The following is a 19,189-nucleotide window of genomic DNA, read 5'->3' as shown; positions in this document are numbered from 1 at the left end:
CGTGCAAACAACAAACACGTATATGCAGCTATGATGAATGCCCCATTTGTCGCAGCAGTGATCGTGGGACACCGCAGGAGGAGGAGAATATTCAGGGCCCGCATTTTTTTCCCCCCAGACTAGCCTTTTTGGGATGCCTGATGACCAGGTCTATGGCAGGTATAGGTTTCCATCCCGTGTCATCCTAGATCTGGTCAGGGAGTGGGAAGATGACCTTACATCCCCCACCCTGTGCTCCCAAGCATTGAGCCCCTTGGAGAAGGTGCTCAATGTCCTGCATTCTTTGGCTACTGGGTCATTTCAGCAGACAACTGCCATAGTGGGGGGGGTCTCACAGGCCACGCAGTCACGCTGCCTACACCAAGTGTTGGCAATCATGACTGCGCGCCCCTCAGTCCACAGGCACATATACATGCCCAGAACACCCGCAGAAAGGCAGGCAGTGGTCCAAGACTTTTACAGGGCGGCACACTTTCTCAAAGTGCTCGGTGCCATAGATTGCACCCATGTCGCCCTACGTCCACCAAGGGCCGGTGAGCACATCTATCGAAACTGCAAGCACTGGCATTGCATCAACGTGCAGGTCGTATGCGATGCAAAGGGTATCATCACCTCTGTCTATGCAAACTACCCTGGCTCCACCCATGGCAGTTTCATATACAGAATGTCTGCCCTGAGCCGGGCCCTGGAAGCTGGGCAGCATGCGACACATGGCTCCTAGGTGAGTTCAAATGCCTGTGCACATGCATGCATGTCACACACAGACAAATACACAAACCCTAATAATCACAACCATTATCACCTCCCCAGGGGACAGTGCCTACCCTCTGAGCAACCACATGATGACCCCAATCCAGAACCCCACCACACCACCCCAGGTAAAATACAATGCTGCCCATATTGCAACCAGGGGCATAGTGGAGCGCACATTCGGAATGCTCAAGTCACGCTTCCGCTCCCTTGGCCGCTCTGGCAGGCAGCTACTATATGCACCCCCAGTAGTGTGCAGGATCATTGTGGGAGCATGTGTCCTGCACAATGTTGCAACACGGCAGGGTGTACCGGTGGACATGGTCGTGCCCCCACATCCCCAACCACAGGCACAGGTGCTGCCCATGGGAGGGGATAGGGCACGTTGCGAGGCAGCCCGGATCCAGCTTGTGGCCACATTTTTCACCTAAACTCCCACACCTGCGGAGTGCACACAGGCATGGCACATACCAGGTGACAATCGATGATGACAAAGAGACAGTTAACTGTCACAACCTTACCGCCCTGAGAATGTTGCCATGGAAGTGCTACATTGTGTGCATCCCTAGCTACCTAAACCTAACCAATCTGTAAAGTAACACATGCAAGGTGTGTATCACCCCACCCATCCCCCCCCCCCGCAAAACAGGCCATGACAATCCCTGGTATGTCACACAAACCCTCCCAACCCACATCACTCTTGTCTGCCACACCATGACATGGCATGCAATAGCAAAAGCCCGACACATGACCAATAAGATACCAAGTGTCATGTGATAAATGGAAAGAGGCTCGAGACAATGACGCCTGACATGGAATCAGATGAAATGACTGACCAACAACCTCCCACACATACCAAGTCATACACAAATGCTTTCCACCAGTCATACCATGAACATAACACTGAATGCCTGTGCACATACACATTGGGCAAGGCAAAATCCCTACTTCAGAACCCGTGTGCTGTGTGCGTCTCCTGCAACACACTGCTCAGCACACAGCACAGTGAGCAGCCATTGTGTTGCAGATACACCTTGAGCATCACATGAAAAGGAATAATTAAATAAATAACCAATTGACACATGTACAGGATCCCCAAATGGTCATAGATCATGCGCTGCAGGGAAACAGCGGGCCTCAGAAGGCAATCCGTGTGCACCTGTGGCCATGGAAGTGTTGTTGTACATGTGGTGGATCATTGTGCAACTGTGTGTGTCAGTAGGGACATGCAGTCAGTACATGCATGTGAAATCAAGTGACCCTCAGTGTCCTGTACAAATCACATGTGAACATTTCCCATGTGTACACCCCAGCATGTCAAACCACACCAGTCCCCTGACACCTGAAAAGTAAAGACAACACAGGAACAGGCATTGACCATCAGAACACATCATGTACATAGTACCCCACAATTACAATGTCAGAGTCCCCAAAACACTGTAGCCCAAGCCAACTGTCCAACAACAAAAGACCCTCCCTCATTTATACATCACCATGACCTACTGAACAACTGTGTCTGGGGTATGTAGCCTTCTTCCTTCAAGTCTACCTGGCTACAGGATCACCTAACCCTTGGTCTCCATGTTCCACCCTGTGTGTAAATAGGGTCCAGCCCCCTCAGAGGCCACCTTGACTGGTAAAAATACCAAATTGCAGAGAACTCCAAGGAGCCAAACCCACAAACCAGGGAAAAGGCCTGTAGGCACCAAAAAACCCTGGAAGAGTCTCCAGTAGATGACTTGAAGTAGCAGAAAATGTCCAAGCACATGTCCAAGCACAATGATAGAACAACCAAGGTAGCACAGTTCAACAATGCTCCAACAGGATGGGTACCATGTTCAGTACATAATATAAAATGATGATGCAACAACTGATGGGTAGTGTCACAGCTCCGGTGTCCAGGCGCAGGAGTGGCATGAACCAACCACCCCCTCTGTGGTCTGGGCGCCTGCAAGGTCAAATTTACACAGGCCTCTGAGACCCAGCGGGGAAGGAGGGTCAGGGCTATGTTGTTCGGACAGGCATTGGTATTCAGGATAACCGGAAAGAGGGGCTGGAGAGGGGAGTAGGATTGTCAAGGGAAAGTAGGCAAAATACAAAAAACAACCATTGACAATAGCACATACTCAATCAGACAAAACATGTTCATCATGCACATTGTACCAAATGAGTCAAATGCAAGCCAAAGAGAGACCTATCTCTGGGGTGAGTGCTGGCCTCCTGCCTGCACACTCTCAGGTCTGGTAACAGGATCAGTTCAATGCTGCAAAGAGAGTGTGAGTTATTAATCTTTGTGTGTTTACAACACACACACACACAACACCATTCATGCCCCAAAGTAAGTGACTCCTCCACAAACAAACACTCTTGTCTGCTGCTTTGTACCCATACGTTAGCTTGCCCCCGTGATGGTTCATACACTGTCAATGCAGTAAGGCAGGGGCACATGGGCTCATGGGAAATGGAAGACCAATGCGTCAAGAATCACACATCATACAATGGTCCCTGGGTGAGCAGCTAGATGCGTATAGCGAGGTGCGACTTCAGCACAAGTTGTGTTCTGGCATCTGCAGATTTCAATAGGTAGTGCACGTGTCAATTTGCACATGCCAATGATATGCACTGCACACAAGTCTGTGCCTCGCTCGGTGTCCCTGTGCGCTGTATAAGTATCTGGCTAGGAACGCTACAGTGCTAATAACTCTGCTTCTATGGAGCAGAGGGACCGGAGGATATGTGCGACAGCCACTGCGTGTGCCCCTGACAACTTGGAAAGCAACTTGCCATTTGTTCCCCAATGCATTTTAGCTCTACTGTGCGCTTCAACAACATTATCTGTCCATGCTCCCCATCAGTGGTGCTACTTAGCATGCATGTGCAAGTGGCCTGGTGGAAGGTTGGCTGCGGTGTGGCCCCCTTGTGCTGCTCACCTTGCTTGGATCTCCTGGGAACACGTCTGCTTCTGTTGGTCGTCTGAGCACAGCCCTGTGCCACTGCTTGCGCACACATCCGCATGTCTGCTCCACCAAATGTGGCCAGCTGCCTGTAGTACTATGGCCCATGTCTGCTGGCAAAGGTGATCTGGAGGCTCAATCTCCTGCAGAAAGGTCACAAAACATATAATTAATGCTGGAAAATTCCCTGTGTGTGTCTCTTCATGCTGGTTGTGACTGGGCCATGTCAGAGACCTACATCTGAATTCCTCCCACCATCAGTGTGACTTTGACAGGCAAAGGGTGCCGGCCACTGTCTACAGTATGAAGTGCATCAAGCACATGTACAGCAAAGAAAAGAAACATACATCACAATGTATATCAATTAATGGACACATCAATCATGAACCCACCCAAATCTAATACAGACATGCCGTGGATAAAACCCTCACAATCCCCACTAGGGGTGTTAACAAAAGTAGTACAGCAGCAGACAGGCCACAGATATGATAGTCCAAAGCCCTTTTGTAAATGATTGTAACACCAAACCATCCTTGAGAGCCCATGGATAAGGGAAGCAGGAGTGGCATATGTGAGTCAGGACCCCAAGCTGCAAACACATACACGAGACAAGCTTGAAGGGCCCAGCTGGAACAGACAGTGGATGCTTTCAAAAGCCACAAAGCACCACACCATCACAAAAATGCACAATAGACAAGCAATTTTAAACTATATTAACTAATTAAACTAACTATAACAAACCCACATTACCTAATTAAACTAACTATCAAAAACAATTTAAACTAACTAAACTAAATGAAAAATCAAAAATGGCCATATACGACCTGGGGGGGCACCCAGGAGGGGGGAGGTACAGGGTGCACCTCAACACTCACATGCAATGATGTTGAGAAAAAAAAAACTCCATGGGCTCGTCGTCCGAGTCAGCCTCTTCCTGAAAAGGTAGACATAGCACAGGAGCCTGACCACGCCTAGGCACAGCTTGCCCCTCGTCCGCAGCAAGTCTGCCGGACGGGTGAGCCTGGTTCTGTGCGGCGATGATACGTAGGTCAGCACGCAGAACCTCCCGTGATACGCGTGCTTCCTCTTGCAAGGTAACACGTGTAACACAGAGTTTTTCCTGCGTGCCCTGGCTGGACAACTGATGCACCTCCCGGCAAGCACGTAGCTCAGCCGAGATGGTACGCTCAAGCTGCGCAAACCTCTCCTCTGACCCCTCCCTCTGGGACATCAAGAGCACACCCAGAGTGGATCTGAGGGATTCATACTCAACCCTCAGGGCCGCCATGTGTGCCTCTGCATGAGCTGCAATTGCTTGACGCAAAGGCACCATTTCAGCCTGGCGTGCCCTGTCTGATGCCGCCATGCCCATCCTGAGCGAGCGGGCTGTGAACTGTGCCGCCCGCTGCTGGAGTTCCACCTGCCTAGCAGGGGGTAGCATGGATTGGGCCACACGCTCCATGCTGTCAGCGACGTTATCAATTGCTGCCCCCTGGTGTTCTGAATTGGCAACCATGGCTTGCTCCCACTCAGTATACCCCAGTGGTGCGCGGCCACCGTGGTGCTGGGCTTGACACCTGCGGGGCCCAAGGCGCCGACGTCCTTTTTGGGTTGGCACCACCCGCGGCTGCAGGACTACATTCCCCCGTTGACGTGATGCCCCAGGCACATCAGAAACTGGTGTGGAGGGTGATACTGCATCCCGATCCACCACAGGCGGAGGTCCCCCCTCTGTCGGGCCCCTCAATGCAGGTGTCGCAGACAGAGGAGCATCCACATCAGAATCGCCCACCCCTGACGAATGGTCCCGATGCACATCCAACTCGACATTGTCGTTAGAGTGATCATCCGGGCTTGACTCATTGCCAGCCACAGACAAGATGGTCTGTAACACATGTGGGTTCTCGTGGTCTACCCATGACCCCCACTTGTGCCGGGTTGCTGTTGTAATAGCAAACCTGTGTCTGGCATGACAACACCATCCTCTGGCTTCATTGTGTTGTTGGGTGTCCTGACCCACGTTTAAGCTATCATGCTGCAACATTTGGTGCTGTGGGCTTAGAAAATTCAAGATGGCGGAAAACCCACATGTGCGCCGAAATCCAGGAAAGCTGCACAGGTTGTGCGCACACCAAAATGGTTGCCTCACTTGCCACCCACCAGTGCGAGAATGATAGGCCGGGTTGCCATGAGGGAAATGGGTTGCCAAAGGAAAAACAGTAGCGCCGGTTAGCTTCAAAGCGCTTTAAAACCACCCTGTGTTTCTCTGAAGGCAGGCTCAAAATGTCTATTTTAAACATTGCAACACATCTAAAAACTCACTGGACACCAGCAGACATTTGGTAGAATGGAGTGTTGTGTGCCTACAAAATCTGGGAAATGAAGAGCCCAAAACAATGCTTATAACAAAACTGCTATGGAGTCAGCAGTTTAAGTTGCACTGGATTTAAAGACACTAAAATCGAAAATGTTTAGATTAAATGAGTGACCTATGTTTGGTGTCACATGCCTTTGTAACTGTTGAAATGTCATAGTTTTGCACTTAGAATCAGCATTCTAGCTGCATGTGTAAAATTGCAAGTTAATTTAAAAAGCAACAAAAAAACATGACAGTTAGCTGAAAGTCTGGCTTAAGGAACTTGATTTTGCTTGACAGCTACCCCCATCAGGAGTGAAACTTGAGTCACAACTGTGTTCCCAGGCCTATCTGCCTTTTGCTGGCCACACTAAGGATATGCCATCTCTCTGATAATTGAATTAAGGGGAGCCCCACAGAATACAGGAGCTCTGAACAATGTAACCCCCTTCACCCAGGCAGATGGTTTATGACGGGAGTCGTAACTGGTCGTAAAAAGTGGCTTCCTCCTGAAGGAAAGGGGAGGAGCACTGCCTGTGAGAGCAAGCTGGCTTGGCAGAACTGGAAAAACCAGAAATTCAACCTTGTGCTGAGGGTAAACCACACCCCTTTGGAGTCAGAACATAACTTTAAAAAGATGGATCATTCATAGAGCGGACATGTGAAAATTTTATAAATGATACCATAATTCTTGTGATTTTTCTGCTCACGTTTTAAGACATGGTAGGACCCGGTGGTATGTTCAGGGGGGTGTTAGCGGAAAAGTGGATATTACTCTAAATGTGTGCATGTTAAAAATCTGAAACTTCATCAGTTAATGTCCATAGTCCTTGCGCACATGTGTGTAAAATTGGGTTAATGTCAGAAATTGCAAAGTCAGTTAAAAAGTGAAATATGTGCCATTTCTGAATGCAAACCCCAGGAAGAGCAGAGTTTGGACAGGGTATACCTCGTGTGAAATGGGGTGGATGCACGTAATTTTAAACCAATGTTTACCTGTGCAAATATGTCTTTTTTATCAAATATATATTGTGTGCCATTTGACAGGGGAGTGTCCTCTCTGCAAGCCATAAAATGACATCACTCTGACACAACTTAGCTCCCCCAATCAGGGGAGAAATGAAAGCTGGACCAATGACAAGTGAGAGGGGCAGGTTTAGTTATGACCAACACACACACCCACTTGCAGAACATATAAATGGACTACTGAAACTTAGGTGGAGACTTTCAAATCCATTTGCAGCTGGAAGCTCTGCCGGGAAAATCCATACTTTACCTCCATCAATCTCCAGAGAAAGCTGTGCAGAAAGATACAGACTTTAAATCCCTCAATCTTCAGAATCCAGAGAGAGAGCAGACCCAGATCACTGTGAAGTGCAGAGACCAGAGTCCCGTCTAAAACCTGACCAGATCCATGGCGAGGCCCATTTCACTCAAGAATATAGTGTGAGTACCTAGAAAACTATGCAGAACCAATCTCCTAGTTAAAATAATATAATTCAATCTAGTTTAATCTAAGTAGAACTGTCTCCTAACTGTCACCTGTCATTTGCAAAGCTGTCACCTGTCATTTTCTAGTTGCAAGCTGCACTTGTCTTTTTGAACTTTAAAATTTCAAATCCGAAAAACGACCTTTATTTAATCGCTCATATCTCCGTGACCGTTTGTGCTAGAGACTTGCAGTAACTTTCATCTGGAAGCTGAGATCCTAGGCTTTCTTAAATGATAGTGATAGTCCTTGTAGTTCCTCTGTAATAGCGCTCGGCGCATTCGCGAATTTTACCGCGATTTGCAAATTTCTTCACGTGTAAAAATCAGCTGCTGCTTGCCTTCCATTTGCCAGAAAATCGTTTGCCTCATAAAAACTATCCCTGAATCATTGCAAGAGTGAGCCTGAGCTAATATTAACTAGATATCACTCACCCTGAACCTCTGAAAGGGAATTAAAAGCATTTCCAGCATATTTCTCATCCATTGCTAGCACATATAAAAGTATTTGGGCCTGTGTTTTCAAAACTCCTATCTGTTTTCTTTAAGCGTGCTTGGGGGGGGATTGAACTGAATTACATTGATTGCATTTCTGAGAACTGTGTGCTTTCCTCCCATTTCCTTGCATCCCATAAAGGGGGGGGGGAGTGAATAGCCAGAGAAAAGTGATTACATTGTTTGGTTGAAATCATATTGAGTATTTTCTGTACTGCATTCATTGAATAGTGCATCCACCTGAGCTTACATAAAGCATTCTTTACCACTTTCTTCTTTTGTTCCTATTTACCAGTGTGCTATCTTATCCATTTCATGTCAACTCATTAGTGATTATAAAGAAGTGTGCTAGTGCCAGATTCTCAGTTGTTAATATTTATCATATCAGATTAAGTGTGATATTCAATTATTAATTTACTATAAAGCGTGATATCTATATCTATTGTTTAAATTATCAAATAAACCTTTTAACTTGCAAAACATAACTACTTCTTGGCTCAGTGGGGTCAGGAGGATTCCAAGAGAGGGGTGTTATATAGGGGTAGTCATCCAGAACGCATGAACTGGACATAAAGATATATTAATAAGGGTTTCCATTCAGTATCCCAGACTAGGCATTGACTTAGCTGTAGTGTTGAATTGAATCCTCTCACAGTGTCATCATCTGGAAAGTGGAGAAAAATGTACATTAGTACACATGTCAGAAGCACATAACACACACACACACATAGACATCACACAGACAGCCAACACATGAAGCAGACATGTCACACACAAATGTGAACCTGGCATGCATGCCAGGTCACTTTGACATAGCATCAGGGAGTAGGCATGTAGAACGGTGTAACACGGCTCTGAGGTGGGTTGATGCAGTGCAGAACATGTGTACGTTATCCACTATCTACATGAACAAGTACATCATGATGTGTTTCAATTAACTTGAAGGCAGTGCAAGTTCAGGCATCATGTGCAATGTGCATGCAATGTGTTGCATGGCTACAAGCAAACCCCCCCCCCCAAGTGAAAATGCAGGGATGCATTGCATGGCAGCGAAAGGGCGACCAAAGACCTGTGTATTGGCAGACAGTGGTGGCTTGCATCAATTGCATCATCTGAGTCAACTGACAACACAGCAAATGATGATGGGACAGAAAGCAGGACACATGATGACCCCTCAGTAGTACAGCCATGTGTGCAGAAGCCGCTACACCAGTTGAACAGAGTCAGTGAGCCTGAAACGGGGGGAGCCATGTGCCTTGCACAGACTGTGACACCCTAAACATGCGTGTGATGCAGGACTGAGCCAGAGTGGGCATGGAATAAATGATCAAATGCAAAGAAATGAAGGTCATCCTGGACACGTACTACAATGATCATCCAGTCAAGGACACATAAGGGCATGCATGGAATACACATGGAGCATGAATGGGAACTCATATCCCTGTGGAGCATCTGCCATCTGCACAGTCCAAGTGAGACACCCTGCTTGAAGTGCAGAGAATGCACCCCACTGCATGTGTCTGGCGGTTGGTTGGTGGAAGTTTGCATCTACACAGGAGGCTTGAACGGGCCATTGCAGTACTCCAACATGATGCACACCTGTGCAATGTTGAAATTGGGGTTCAGGGGTGGTGGAGGGGCAAGGGAGCATTCCTACGTGGAGTACCCGCATGCATTCAGAGGAGACATGCACGTCAGTCATGCAATGACATAGTACCAGTGCTGAGAGGAAAAACACCCTAGGCTACATGCAGAAGGGCTTTGAGCTGGAACATGGACTGTAGGGGCAGCTGGGTGACTAGCATGTGAGTAGGGTGCAAGTGTGGTGGTAAGGACAGTCGCCGTCTGCTCTACATATCCACTATCCTGCACAGCAGGCACGCATCAGTGAAGCATTGCATGACTTGCACATGAGAACCATGTACACATGACATGCAGTGGCAGTCAAGCACAACACATCACACAAGCAAAACACACATGTCCTCGACAAACAGGCGACAACACTCACTGGACAGGGCATCAAAGTCCTGCATCTCTCCCACTCCTTCGACCATTCCTGTTGGTATGAACTCTGCAACGAGTGACTCGTGCGGAGTGAGTTCTTCCTCCTCAGGTGGTGGCCTTAGTGCTGCGTTTGAGGTAATTCCAACGCTTTTTGCACTCTTGCGCTGTGCACACCTCATGGCCGAATGCACTCACATGATCTGCAACTTGCTTCCAGCGGGTATTACGATGGGCAGCTGTAGTTTGACGATTCGGCCCCACTAGCATGTCACGGTTGTGTTCCCGCACGTAGTCCACGAGGAAGTCCAGTTCCTGCTTGCATAAAGGCTTCTTTCTCGACATACCAGAGGCCGTAGCTGTGTCTGGGGTACCAGCCTCTACTGTAGGTGCAACCTTCCTCCTCTTGGACGTTGGTCCAGACCCTGGCTGGCAAATGCCGCCCTGATCAGTATGGGCAGTGGCGCTGGTAGAATGAGCCGAGGAAGTGGCAGGTGGAACATGGAGTGAAGCCCTGACTTGCGTCAGTGGCTGCTGGGTGCCCTGGAATGAACCCTGCGCAGCAACATCCGCTGTGCCAGGGTCATTGACCGGGACTGTCCTGGTTGGTAGACTCACAACCGGGGTGGTGTCAGCTGCATCTGCCCCTGCACTTGCCAACACCCGGCTGGTCGGGGCAGCAGATGACATTATTGCCCCAGGGACACATTCCTTGGTCAGGGCAACCCTGCGTGCACCTACGGTGTGCCTCCTGACCTCCTGGAAATCTTCCATGGACTCTTCAAGTGCCAACGCAGCCTGCGCTTGCAGACCCTGAGCCTGGGTGGTGGTGTCCACAGCTGCACCTTCAGCTACCACTACCCTTGGGCCCGTGGTAGTCGATGAAACGGACTGCCGGGTCACATGGGCGCCAGTGCCAAATGTAAGAACTGCATCTGCCAGAGTTGCAGGGGGTGGTGGCATGACTGCACCAACATATGGCACAACATCGTGCCGAGCTGGCGCACCCCTGCCTCTTCCCCTTCTGCAGCCACCCTGGACACACTGGAGTCCCCCTACTCCCTGGTCACCCCGCCCACATCCCTGACCACGTCCGCCACGGGGAGTACGCCCAGCTGAGGCGCCCCTCACCTTTCGTGGCCTCCCAGCCATGGCACAGATGGAGTAGTGCCGGCACAGATGTAGTAGTGCCAATGGGAGGTGTACACGCCAATTGTCCTGGGCAATTGGGGTGAAGGGGGTGGGATACAAGATGTTAACAGCACCTCTGCACCTGCAATGCTGTATGTGACCCCGGTGATTAAGTGACGGGTCACGCAATGCTCAGGCACCCCAAAACTGCTGTAAAACCGTGCATGCAACCCCCGGTAGCCCACATGTGTGGAATTAACCTCCCGCAGTACGTTGTGGCACCCAGGGACACGAATAACACGTATGCGTGGGACACTCAAGCTACTATGACCTCACAAATGGTACGCGATACACAGGGGTCCCGCAGTGGGAAAAATAGCGTGCGTGACTCACCGTCTGACTAGCATGATAATGAAAAACACGCGTAGCCAATACCCCCGCCAAAAGAAGAGGTACGTCCTTGATCCGCTGTGAAGTAGTGATGGCGCGTGAAACAACACGAAGTATCAACACACACGTCAGTCTCCACGAAAGGCACGTACAGCAAACTGCTGGATCGCTCACCTTTAACCTGTGCTGAGGGAAACGTCTGCGCGCGTCACGTCACTTATGCGCTTAGGCCCTTTCCTCGGATTACAAGCATTAACACGGGGACGTGCATTTTTTTTACATCCTGATTCACTATGCACCCGTCACGAGGGAAGCGCCCGTGCGCGTAACGTCACAGATGCGTTTACGCACTAAGGGCCTTTCCTCGAATTACACGTTGACGTGCAGTTTTTTCACATGCCAAATCACTCTGTATCAAGCTGGCCACGTGACAATTCACGGAAGACCACGCTCCTGCCCAGAAGGCCATTTACCTGCCCCCCCAGAGCCACGAGCAGCCTCCCACGAGCCATCTGCTGCTTCCTGCCTGCCTGCTGCCACCGTGCCCTGCCATTTGGTGCCTGCACATCTGCCATCTGCAGGGGTCCAGTTACAGTGACCACCCCTGCTGGAACAGAAGACTCCCGACTGGTGTTCCATCACTCCACAGCCCAGCCCCAGCACCCAGTTGCCCACCCACACCTGCCTCGGGTGTTGCCATGTCTGACACAAAACCTTCCGGCACCAGTGGCAACCCCCAGCCAGAGAGGCAGAGGGCAGCCAGCTTCACTTCCGAAGAAGTTGGCATCCTGGTGGAGCAAGCCCTGGGGCAGTATGATGCCCTCTTCACACCATCGCGCGCCGACAAGGAAGGACGGAGGAGAATCTGGACAGACATAGTGGGTGTCATCTACGTGGAGGGGGTGTCACCCCGACGACGAGAAACACATTCACTAGCGCTGGGAGGACTACAAGTCAAGAAGGCCCGGCGCCTCTTAAACGCAGAGGATGCAGTGAGGCGCCGGGGCTAGTTTACCAACCAGCAGATGAGGGTCCTGGAGCGCATTCGCCCAGTGCTTCGCCACCAGATCCTCAGGATGGAGGACTGTCTGGAGTCGAGTGGTAAGTGGCCATGCATTGCTGAGTGAAACAGGGCATGTTGCAGTGTGCTGGTAGTCAGCTACTTACCTGTATGTGTGACATAGACCATGTATGGATGTGTGTGTGCAGGGACATCATGGTTCTGCATGTGAGACCAGTCATGCGTGAACCACATGGATGGTGCGTGTGTTACAATGCAACATGCGGAGCAACATGCGGAATGCACACAAGAATGCATGCCTGTCTCTGTTGTTGGACATGGATGGGGTGTGAAAGATGGGTGCTGCTGTCAAGGACATGTATGGTGTACATGTCTATGTGTCTGAGTAGCATGTGTGTGACTTGTAAATGCCATGGATGCCTGACACATGTCCGTGACAATGTTCTGATTCACTGATGCAGCCTAGTCATCCTTGTCTCCACTGTGTCTGGGGTGTACGAGGCTAGATGGATGAAACTACGGTGATGTGTGTGCATGTGATCAGTATGACCCATAATGCATGTGAGTTTCAAACCACCATCGTATGTTTCAACAGTTCCTTGGACATGTATGCAAATGTTCTTCGCATGCGCCATGCCTGTTTCTGCAGGTGTGTTGCCTGCACTGACCCATGTGTTGTGGAGGGACATGATGGAAGTGACGTTTGACAGTGCCACTCATGTGCAATTGCTTCCTGTCTAGGGGACTATTGTACAGTACCCTGATGCTTGTGTTCTAGGTCTCCCTCTACAGAGCGGCAAGTGAAGAAGAGGGCAGAGACGGCACTGTGGAGCAAAGCGGCAGAGATGCCTACACCCGCCGGCGACGCAAGGCCCAGTCACCCTCCTAGGAATTACCATCATCCGGGAGCAAGCGGACTGGTGCCGCGTCTGCCACTACGGCTGCAGCGGAAGGGGTGGGTGAGCCCCCACAGGGGCTTGCAACGGCGGAAGACGGTGTGGAGCCATCCTGGTTGGTGGTTTGCACAGAGGAGGAGGAGGCCGCTACTGAGCCGCACATGGTGCCTGGTGGGGTGGTACCACTGGTGCAAGTGGTGCAGTCCAGGGGCAGGGAGGGGAGGTTAACAAGCGATTTCTCTAGCACGAGAGGGGTACGTGTATTCGGAGGGGTGCATGGGGAGTTTTACATGCAATTTCGCTAGCGCGAGAAGGGTACGTGTATTCGGAGGGGTGCGCAGAGAGTTTTACATGCGATTCCGCTACCGTGAGAGGGGTACGTGTATTCTGAGGGGTGTGCGGGGAGTTGTACACGTGAATTTGCTAGCACGAGAAGGGTACATGTATTCTGAGTGGTGCGCGGGGAGTTTTACACATGTTTTCATGGTTGGGGGGCTGTATGCTGGTCCACTGGCCTGTGCGTCATGTACAGGATTTGTGCGCTGTTCATGGCGCACGGGGTGGGGTAGGGGGTGTGACTGGCGCTGCTGCAGGGTCGCTGCGCCACTCTGCGCCACGGCTGGTTATGGATGTTGAAATCCATGAATACGCTGTGCGCTGAAATGGGTTTTGGCGGACGCGGCTGGCCAACTTGTGCGCCGATTTCTATGAATTACCCGTCTCTTTACTCCATTGAGTGTGGGTAATCAGGAAATTCAATTTCTGCAAATGTTACTCATTCTACATATGCCATTTAGTAGTGCTTATACCAAAACTCACAATGGTGTATTCAATCAGTAGCACTGAGGGCATTGAGCACACCATGGCCCAGTTTATCAAAACGGCAAAAATGGAGAAATTAAATTAACATCAATTGTTCTGCTTCTATAAGAGTGAAGGGAGCACAAAGGTTTTTTCCAAAGATGTATTATATAAAAAGCTAAAATTAAGCACAGTTTTTCCTACTATGTTTGCTGGATGATAAAAAAAAAGAAATGTGGTTCCGCCATTTTAATTTTTTCATCTGGAAACATGTTGCAAAACAATCTGCTTCGTTATGCCGCTAAACCTGTTCACTCCTTCCCCTATTTTATAATCAGGAAAAGGAGTGCTCAATTATCTTGCTCCATTTTTTGCAGAAGGGCATATTTGAGGTAACCTGGTCCCAGGTTCTGCTCTTGCCTTCCATTCACATATCAGACCATTCCTGCTCTTGTAAATCTCTTTTTAGCAGAGATATTTTTTAATGTGTGTGGCAGTTTCTTATTGCTGGTCACTTCACAGTAGGTTTCTACGTGTGGATGAGTGTGTTTGGCCCATTGTATCTCTATAGAAAGGTCAACAGTAGATTTAACAGATGATTGACAAATACTCAGGCTCTAACATTAAGGTCAATGTCACTATTTCTTCAAAAAGTTAGACCCACGCACTAGACCATTGGCACACCATCTGCTTTGGCCTTTGCACCCCTATGTCCAGCATAAGGGTGAGTGAACAACACAAGGAAAACCCCTCTTTGCATTTAAAACATATTATTCATAACAGCCAGATTTCTCAAATGAGACCTAGTTCAAAAATGATTTCATAATAATGTATTCATATATTTTTCATACATTAATAATACGTCATTACACAACACATTTCATCAATATTTACAACTAGCTACAAAATGCTAAAATATAGAGAACAACTCTGTAACCTCACACCACACAGTCACATCATATCAGCCATTCTCGTTACACTGCATTCATATCATGCTAAATTCGAACATCATAAGGGGGTCTGTAACTAGACCTAAAGCGCAAAATAGTATCCACAACATCAATGAACCATTCCTTTTTTGGTGGCCTGTATTCCTTTGATTTTGATACAAGATACACCTCCGCAGCTTCGAAAGTTGTCACACGTTTTAGTCCAATTAGGGCGTCAAAATCGTCGACTCGAGTTTCGGCTAAATAGTCTCTCTGAATTGCATAGACCAGCCATCTTCAGGACATTACATATTCGGTCTGCAGGGGTGCATTCCAATCTCCAGCACCATCTCCAGCAGTGAATTCTCCACCCGGAATCAGAAAATCTTTGATCACTCGATGAAATGTACTTCCATAGCCATAGCCTTTTTATCCAGTTGCCAGTTCAAGGAAGTTATTTACAGTTTTTGGGGCAAGCTTTCCAAACAAACCAATTGTAATTCAACCAACGTCTTGGTCCCCTATCTGGAAGTCTAAAAACACCCTGTACAAGTTCTTCTAACATCTGGTATACCAGTGCTTCATAGCAATATTCTTAAGAGTCCTCATAGATTTAGGAGTTTATCTGAGTCAATTTTCAATAATCATAGCTCTCATGGTATTTAGGGATATTTTATGTATTTAGCTTACATTTTACAAGCCCATCTTTAATATGTCTTCCAGTAGAGAATGTCCTGTTTGGAACCATCCTTTTCTCCTCTTTCTAGCAGGGTGAGAGATCTGCACACATAGAATGACGAATTTTAGGGATAGCCATTGGTGAGAGAAGAACATGATCTCTCAATTTTTCATCCCTTCTGAAAGTTCTGGTTAAAGAGGCATGCTTATGAGTACTGTAAGGAGTCACCTCTGTTGTGGTTTTGTGTCAATTTGGCTTCTTGACACCTTGTGGGCATCTGCGACATGGGAACCTGTCTGTATTAAGAGCTGCTGGAAATAGTCTAGGTCTGGAAGAGCAGGTTTTGACTGGAAGTGGATTTCTGTTGCCTCAATTCATGGATCACTGGAGAGATCAACTGCCTAGCAACTGCAGTCCCACTTCTGAATATCAGAAGGACCACTCAGTGACACGTGTGTTCTCGAGCTCTCATCTCGTTCCGATGCAAGACAGGCCCATCAGCACCTGGAGGAAGCTTCGGGGATTAAGGACTGTATGCATGTGCAACCTTCACTTCTTTTGGTCTTTAACATAGTCTTTCTTATCGCAATTTTCATTCAATGGAAATTTGATTTCCCAAATTCTTCCTCTTTCAATATATCATCGTCATCTAGCATTTTGTTTTCTTCCTGTATCTGGACCATTTGGTTTGCTTTACATTTCTCAATCATTTCATGTATTCTTCCCTTATCCCAAAGTTTCCAAACTCTGTTTTAAATGGATGACTACTGGGACTGATAAATCCCACACAGGTTCTCGCTTTTTTGAATGAGCCATTTATTTTTATCACCTCTAGGGTTCAAGTGATGTTCAAGGTTCTCAACCGCTCTTCTCAGGGACTCCACCATGGCAACGTATTCGGCTGTCCTCTGAAACACCACATCTGGCCTAATATAAACTCTGTCCTGAGATGTACTCTCAGGTAGCACCCTTGGTGGGCTTGCGGTCACTGTGGTCCATCTGGTAAACTTTGAAGTGCGTGTTCATTTCTTTACAGTATCAAGTTGCTACAGCCAAGCAAACTGTGGCACACTTGAGTCATAGATTAGCACACTTTACTGTGACTATTTAGCTGTTGTCCCTCTGTTGGGTCTCCAAACAATTGTAGCAATTGGCTGGCCTGAAGAATATTTCAGTGCATCAGCCCCTCTTCATCATTTGTTAGAAGCTATAGAAACCCTCATTTCGCATACCAGCAAAACACCCTTAGGTGAGTGAGTGAAAATACCACATGCAGCACGTCTCCCTCTGCCACTCATGCATTAGGGCTTTGAAATGTTGTTCCAAATGTGTTTGAATGTGTGTCACTAGCCTTGCTTAATCTCTACTGTTCCCTCCCAGCAAAATCAGGTGATGTGCCTCTCCCACAAGCTGCCCTTAGGTTTTGCCAGCTCCTCCCACTCCTCTCTCAGGTGTTACCCGATTGCATGTATCTCATCAACTCCCGCCCACAGACGGACACTGATTGATGCTCGCCTTACGAAATCTCTGCTTCTCCTCCCAGAAAAATCAGGTGAGGGTTAAAACTGCCAAAGTACAATAGTTACAATAGTTAAAATATCAATTATAAAAACAGTCTTAACATAGGCATCATCATTGGTTTAGAATTCCAGGAATGTAAATATAGACATCATAAAAATGTCCATATTTGCAACTGTATCACATTCTATTCCTTATTCCTTATTTTAACTGCGGCATGAAGAAATATAGAGAAAGCCCAAGCCGCAGGTAGCTCGTTTGCCACTTGATAGGCCCTATAGATAGATAAGTGTATAACTGAAGAACAGAAATTTAAGCTAGACAAATACGGTGATGTAGCAAAGTGGCCCCTGGTTCATTGGGTCCCATTACACCCCACAAGGAGGGATGAGATGTTACGGTGGGGAGGCCTTGATTATTGATAGACTTCCTGTATTTTTCCCAGGTGCTCTTGAGCTAATCCACTTTTCCTCTGGGTTTCAGGCAGGGACGTCATTTGGGGGTCACCAGGGGTCGCAGTTGTGACCCCTGAGGTTGCACTTGCTACCCCTGTGGTCTTCCTTGCTACCCTTAACCCTAAAAAAAAGTTATTACAAAATAATATATGTTTTACATTGAAGCTCCTGGGCTGTGGCCAGTGCCATGTGGCTCTTTGTTGCTGTAGAGGCTGGAATTTATGCGGAGGCCTCTTAAAAAAACGGGGTTCCACAAGTGTAACACTTTAAGCAGGGACCCTAAAAAAGAAAGGATAGGAATAAAACATAATTTGTCTTTCTGGAATTGTATACAATAATTGCTAGACTCATTAAAGACGTGAAAGGTCATGTTCTACAGCTTTGCATGATGTCACTTTGGGGTGGGGTCAAATGACATATATATTCCTGTGATGTCAGAGGTCACGGGTCATGTGATGTCACTTCCGCCACCCCTGGCATTTTGGTGAAATGACATACCTGGTTTCAGGGTGACTTGCTCTTGTGCAGCCAATCCTGACATTTCCTCAAGCCAGTTGTCAATTTCTTTATGCTTTTAAGGAGATGAATTCATAAACCACAAATGAAAATTATAAAATGATGGCATGACATATTGAATCGGATGACAAAAATATTTCTCTTCATAGGAAAAGTCTAATCCTGATACGTATTTCCACAACAACAATCTACTAACTGTGGTAAAAAACCTATTTTCTGCTGGAATGGAGACCACTTCAACATCACTGCGTTGGGGACTTTTGCTCCTGATGAAATACCCAGAAGTTCAAAGTAAGGAATATGAAAATGTCGACGTGTGTATTCTATACAAACATTTTCTGATTCCTATATTATCAGTATGCACACATTTGGGTTACGTGAGAATATGAAAAAGTGCATTGTAATATATGTGTTACAATAAATTATTTAAAATGGTTGTCAGTGTCCTCAAAGATTGCACTCGGCAACAGGACTCTCTTTGAAACGTCTGTTTGAAAAGAAAGGCAGTACCTGAGCACATGGCATTGGTGAGATGTCTTAAATGTATGGTTTGGGATTTTAGATTTTAGCTTCACAGAGAGTACTATTATAGAATAAAGCATCACAGCATTAGTGTGTCATCCTATAAATGTTTGCTCACAAAATCATGTGATGGGGTGGCCCACCACGAAGATCCATGCTGACTCTGGTAGTAGGTTCAAGGGTGCTTATTCAAATTAAAAAAGGGTCAGAATGACTGCAGGTTTGGATGTGCTTCAGGGCCTACTGGGTCCTCTTGGAAGGTTTGGCCGTCCCCCTCTGTCTCGACT

At 47.7% G+C, this 19,189-nt stretch overlaps 1 protein-coding gene across 3 annotated transcripts in view; it reads left to right on the top strand.

Moving 5' to 3' along the window:
• Positions 1-19,189, top strand: part of LOC138453177 (cytochrome P450 2K6-like) — an 825,478-nt gene that overhangs the window by 327,859 nt on the left and 478,430 nt on the right. For all 3 annotated transcript variants that reach the window (XM_069605776.1, XM_069605774.1, XM_069605775.1), the window contains one exon: positions 18,530-18,671. In XM_069605776.1, the coding sequence (XP_069461877.1) occupies positions 18,530-18,671 (142 nt within the window). The remainder of the gene's footprint in view (positions 1-18,529; positions 18,672-19,189) is intronic.

The sequence above is a fragment of the Ambystoma mexicanum genome, chromosome 4p (genome assembly GCF_040938575.1).
Source record: "Ambystoma mexicanum isolate Mex_15411 chromosome 4p, UKY_AmexF1_1, whole genome shotgun sequence".
Taxonomy (NCBI): Eukaryota; Metazoa; Chordata; class Amphibia; order Caudata; family Ambystomatidae; genus Ambystoma; species Ambystoma mexicanum.
Note: the sequence above shows the minus strand (reverse complement) of the source record. Positions and strands in the feature narration are given on the sequence as shown.